The sequence below is a fragment of the Telmatherina bonti genome (genome assembly GCF_933228915.1).
Source record: "Telmatherina bonti genome assembly, chromosome: 17".
Taxonomy (NCBI): domain Eukaryota; kingdom Metazoa; phylum Chordata; class Actinopteri; order Atheriniformes; family Telmatherinidae; genus Telmatherina; species Telmatherina bonti.
In genome coordinates this window covers 32,618,172-32,624,172 of record NC_136615.1, presented here as the reverse complement: position 1 = coordinate 32,624,172, position 6,001 = coordinate 32,618,172, and the positions used below count along the sequence as shown (strand labels likewise).

Below are 6,001 nucleotides of genomic sequence, written 5' to 3'. Positions count from 1 at the left end.
GACATTAAACAACATGGTGTCGACTTCTGCAGAGTTTTATGCAATAGTCTTGTGAGTTTCTACAGAAAGAGACTGAGCTAACTGGTCAGGAGGACATGCTGTATCCTGGACTGTTCTCTGGACTTTGTAGAGGAAGTAGGTGAAAGGAGGATGTTGGTGAAGCTGATATCAACCTTAAACAACACTTCCCATCCTCAATATGGATCAAACAATGTGGAAGACCTCATTCCTGGCTGAATCCATCGAAGATTAAAAAAAAAAAAATACAAAAGAAAAAAAACTACTATGTTTGTTCCAAGGTATGATGCTAACGCAACTAGCACACAACTGTTAGCTACACGGCTAGTAGCATTTTCGTGCTTTAACAGAGAGTAGGGTGGTTGTGTACAGCTGAAGACTAAACAAATATATCAGATAAAGAATGGTCAGTAACTTTGGTTGGCAAACAGACACGTCTAACAGTCCTCTCTTTCAGTATTTCATGAAAGACTGACCGACGCCAGAGTTTCCCAACCTGGTAGCTGCTGTCCCTGATCAGAACAAAAGGAAACATGGCTGCCGAACACTTCCAAAGAAAAGGTTGATGCAGATGTATACCATGCTGCTCACACACAAACTGTCATATCATTTCAGTGCTTCATTTAAGGACTGGCATTGTGAGGGACTGAGCTGAAAAAAACCAGAGAAGCACAAGGAATTTTTTTTTTAGAAAAATGTCTTTTTTTTTCTTTTTTTTTTAAACAAAAATATCAAAATAAATCTTTTAGTTCAATAACTTTGGACCCATAAAAGAGGTAAAAGAAACAAACTTCAACATAGGCATTAACATAAGGAACTCAACCGCTAACTGACCTACCCAACAGATACACAAGGGACACATATACACTGGCTGATCAGGCCATTTTTGACACATAGGGGGGGGGCAATACAATACAATACTCTATACCAAATATAACATAAACTGATCTTATCAATATAGTGTTACATGTTTCTGCCTGTGATGGCAGCTCATGATTTCTGGCTTAAATCACTTACTGTAGTGTGTAAACCTGTGAGTTTTCCTGCTTTAGTGCATTTCACTGCATATCAGTTTTATATACTCAGTAGCTTCCAAGTCTGACACACAACTGCATACATATACATGTTTATTGAATTTCCCTTAGGGGATTAATAAAGTATTTTTTCATTTTGTTTAATTCATTAACTTGTTACAACACATATAAAACATCTGACAAATATTACTGATATTTTTCCTTATTGATTGTCATACTGAAACTTTTGCAGAACTAAATGTGATGAATCGATTGCATCATGATATACACACGAATGGTGATATGTCAGACCAGTTTAGCTTGTAGACGTCACCTGCCTGCCTTCTGAGATGGGAACAATCCTCTTTTGTGTCCGGTAACGGACGCTTGATTGCCAAAAGTCCACAGCTTGTTCCATTAGCCCTCTCTATGACCTTTCTGCCTGGAGGGGTGCCACAGTGTGGAGCATGAAGATTTACCACAAAACCACACGGCATCAGGAAACAACATGTGACATCAGCGTGTTCAACGTCCTTCCCTGCTTTCATTGGCTTGGTTTGTCTGCAGGCTGGCTTGATGTTATAGCTGCAACACTCTAAGCTGGCTCTGCAGAGGCCTCATCTATCAACCCTGCATGGGAAGCGTTCAAACTTGTCCAGAATGAAACTCATATTGTTTACTAAATAATCTGGATTGATCCAATGTATGTACTGCGGCCCCATTGATTACAGCCCTTTTCATAATAATCATCATCGACTGGATTTTTACCGATTAAACACGGATTTATTCTTAATTTCTCATAAAACAGTAAGTTCTGTGAAGTGCCCAGTAGATGGCGCTCTGACTCCATTCAGTCCTCACCGCTGTACCCATAGACATCATATATACATCCCATGTATGATGTCTGTGGCTGTAACGTACAGGACTAGACTGTCGGGCTGGTGTGCAGGTGGTGTTGGCCCATCTCTGCTGATGCTGTTGGTTGTTTTCTCACACAGCTTAGAGGAGGACCTGAAGACTCTAAAGGAGAGACTGCCAGAGCAGAACCAGCAGTTGCTTAACATCAAGATGGAACTGGAAGCAGGGCCGGATTAAAAGTGCACAGTCCCCTGGCCCAGAGTATTCCAGGGGTCCCATCCCCCACCCCACTGTGAATTATACACTGTGAAACAATATTTCTAACATCTCTCAGAATAACTGGAAGTAAACGGACTGGGAGTAAGAGACCGAAAGTAAGACTGGAAGTAAACAGACTGGGAGTAAGAGACCGAAAGTAAGACTGGAAGTAAACGGACTGGGAGTAAGAGACCGAAAGTAAGACTGGAAGTAAACGGACTGGGAGTAAGAGACCGAAAGTAAGACTGGAAGTAAACGGACTGGGAGTAAGAGACTGTCGACTCGAGCTGGAAGAAAAAGCAGTTAAAAATGCCGGCAAGTCGTTAAACCCAAACCCTTCCTGATTATTCCGTTACAACTCTGGATTCACTTACAACCAGTTCAACAAGTTGTGCTCATTTGTAATATTCCAGATTATCCGGAGTCCCCAGAAACACAGAATCCTCTCACATACAAAAGGGGGACAAAAACATCCAGGAACGTGGCCTTGCAGAATCAGTTTTTACTCTCTAATGAACCTGACAGAACTTTGACCACAGAACTTTAGCTTCCAGATTCCTTTATGGAGTGTAAGCAGTCGATGACTCGTGGGTCGACCCCGTGTTCGGCCGACGTGCCCAGCTCTTCTGTTTCGGATTCTAGTACTGAATTATTCAAGGAGATTACATTTTTTTTCAGGTTTCAAAACTTTATGTCACATGTTCAACTTTTAAACAGACTTTGAAGGTTTCCAAACTGTTTTTGTTTGTTTCAGATGGCATGATTTTCATCCCACACAGTTCCGTATGCTGTTTAGACGCCATATTTCCAAATGAGTAAACGTCACTGCGTGGCGCGTACGTCAAGTCAGAGCCTGTGCAGTTAGAACGCATTACGTTCCGTTTCAACGTTTACATAACAAAACTTTGCTTTTAATCAGAATGGGAAACAGTGTTCTACCCTTATGAAACAGAGTTCGGTTTCTGCCAGTTTATTCTGATTGGGGTGTTTATATGGAGACTAATGATTCAGTTTGGGCTTCTAAACCAGATCTAGTTAGAACATCAGACTCCATATAAACCCAGTTTGGCATCTGGTCCCTGCGTCGGGACAGTCAGCAGCCATTGTAGCAAACTAGCACCAGCTTTGGCTTGACTTTCCTCTTGTACCTGTTTCATACCCAGTGTGTTAATCCAACCCAGATGTGGTAACAATATCCTGGCGCGCTGTATCAGATGAACACTAGTGTTTGGTATGGTTGCCAAACATTTAGCAACCATACCACAAACAGACATCTATTGGGAGTTATAAATTAAATTCAACTTATAATAAAACATTATATATATGTATTTACCCTGCAATGCAAGAACATTGTTGATCCATTATAAGTTTGTTCAGTACATGGAGTTACGATCCGAGATAGACTGGCGAGCTGTCCAGGGTGTACCCTGCCTTTCACCCAAAGACAGCTGGGATAGGCTCCAGCTTCATCGGACCAAGCGGTTAGGATGATGAATGAAGTCAAGATGTGTGGTGGCTGAGCCTTTGTCTCTGTTTTAACCAACAATCGTTTCTGTCTCCTTCTCACTGATATTCCAAACTATTATTCTAGAAGTGGGGTGTCCATAATCCTGCAGGTTTTTCCATGTCTCCCTGCTCCAACATACCTGACTCAAACTAATCAATGTGCAGATATTCATTGGGTGTTGGATCCATTTAATGTGAGGCAGGTGTGTTGGAGCAGGGATGCGTTGAAAACTTGCAGGACGGCAGCCCTCAAGGACTGACTTTGGACACCCCTGATGTAGAATTTCACTCAGAAATTCATGTTTTGTCAGGAGAATAAATGTCTGAGTAGAATGCTTCTCAGACGTAGCCACAGTAACCATGGGGGGGCGGGGCTTAAGGGTCAGATCTGGTGGTGATTGTCCATCCGGTTGACTTGGAGTCTTTTCTTTCCACCAGCTCCTCATGCCGCTCAGGATGGAGGATGAATCAAACAGACAACATAATGAAATCCTCTGTTTGCGCCTTGGCTAGATCACTGTCTTTATGAACACAGTCCCTATAAATAGGACTGATGTGGGTGATATAAAGCTTTTGTTTTTATTGAATTATAGTTGGATTAAATCTGTGGAAAAACCCCTTGACAATTTTATCCTGTATTGGCTTTTTTCCCCTCTGAATAAATGTAGCAGCAACACATTCTGTTGTCAAATACTCAACACACTATTCCGATGTAGACTATGAGAAAACCAAAGACAAAAAGCTGGATCAGATTCACACTCTTTATTCAGTGGAGATGTGGTGCATTCAGGGACCTGAATCAGCCACTAGCAGCTCCCTCAGCAGGAAAAACAGAGATTTTATCATCAAGAAAAATAAACATCCAACATGAATGAGAATATTCATGTTTTTCTTGCTAAACGGTTTTAAACTCAGACAAAAAATCGGTTGAATCGTGTAACCTCAAACTCAGACTCAGCAGTTTCCCCTCTATACTGTAGAGAAACAGGGAAGCAAACAGCTGCCAGCGTGCAAAAATCATCAGCGTCTGGCTGATGACAAAGCAAATCTTTTCTTGTAAATAATTATTTGGCAGCTAAAAACCCTGAAGGAGCAAAACCAGATCCAAACCACAACTTTCTGTCTGTGGATGAATAAAACAATCCAGCTTCGCTACAAGCTGCATGGCCGCAACAGCAAAAAGCTGCAAGGCCGCAACAAGTGGCAAGACCGCAACAAGCTGCATGGCAGCAACAGCAACAAGCTGCAAGGCCGCAACCAGCTGCAAGGCCACAACAAGCTGCGGCCTTGCAGCTTGTTGCGAACAAGCTGCAAGGCCGCAACAAGCTGCATGGCCGCAACAGCAACAAGCTGCAAGGCCGCAACCAGCTGCAAGACCACAACAAGCTGCAAGACCTCAACAGCAACAAGCTGCAAGGCTGCAACAAGTGGCAAAACCACAACAAGCTGCATGGCCACAACAAGCTGCAAGGTCGCAACAAGCTGCAAGGCCGCAACAAGCTGCATGGCCGCAACAGCAACAAGCTGCAAGGCCGCAACCAGCTGCAAGACCGCAACAAGCTGCAAGACCTCAACAGCAACAAGCTGCAAGGCCGCAACAAGCGGCAAAACCACAACAAGCTGCATGGCCGCAACAGCAACAAGCTGCAAGGCCGCAACAGGCTGCATTGCTGCAACAAGCTGCATGGCCACAACAAGCTGCAAGGCTGCAACAAGCTGCAAGGCCGCAACAAGCTACATTGCTGCAACAAGCTGCATGGCCACAACAAGCTGCAAGGCTGCAACAAGCTGCAAGGCCGCAACAAGCTGCATGGCCGCAACAAGCTGCAAGGCCGCAACAAGCTGCAAGGCCGCAACAGGCTGCATGGCCGCAACAGGCTGCAAGGCCGCAACAAGCTGCATGGCCGCAACAGCAACAAGCTGCAAGGCCGCAACCAGCTGCAAGACCGCAACAAGCTGCAAGACCTCAACAGCAACAAGCTGCAAGGCCGCAATAAGCGGCAAAACCACAACAAGCTGCATGGCCGCAACAGCAACAAGCTGCAAGGCCGCAACAGGCTGCATGGCCGCAACAAGCTACATTGCTGCAACAAGCTGCATGGCCACAACAAGCTGCAAGGCTGCAACAAGCTGCAAGGCCGCAACAAGCTGCATGGCCGCAACAAGCTGCAAGGCCGCAACAGGCTGCATGGCCGCAACAGGCTGCAAGGCCGCAACAAGCTGCATGGCCGCGACATTTATATTAGCTTTATATTAAAAATTAAATGGCACAAAACTTTTATTCTATCGAGTTCAGATAGTCGTCTACAACATCATACATGTTCCCATTCACACTCATAAATATAAGA

General features: G+C 44.2%; 1 protein-coding gene and 1 long non-coding RNA gene across 2 annotated transcripts; one reads left to right on the top strand and one right to left on the bottom strand.

The window, feature by feature from the left end:
* Window positions 1-4,400: 4,400 nt before the first annotated feature.
* Window positions 4,401-5,122, bottom strand: LOC306768486. The gene is made up of 2 exons (XR_013771660.1): window positions 4,989-5,122; window positions 4,401-4,939 (listed from the first exon to the last, which is right to left on the bottom strand). It is a non-coding gene; the product is annotated as an uncharacterized lncRNA (long non-coding RNA).
* LOC306768485 (uncharacterized protein) lies at window positions 4,779-5,998 on the top strand. Its single transcript, XM_079256863.1, has 2 exons — window positions 4,779-4,903; window positions 4,969-5,998. The coding sequence occupies exons 1-2, from the start codon at window positions 4,783-4,785 to the stop codon at window positions 5,991-5,993; spliced, it is 1,146 nt and encodes a 381-aa protein (XP_079112989.1). The 5' UTR covers window positions 4,779-4,782; the 3' UTR covers window positions 5,994-5,998.
* The last annotated feature ends 3 nt before the right edge of the window (window positions 5,999-6,001 follow it).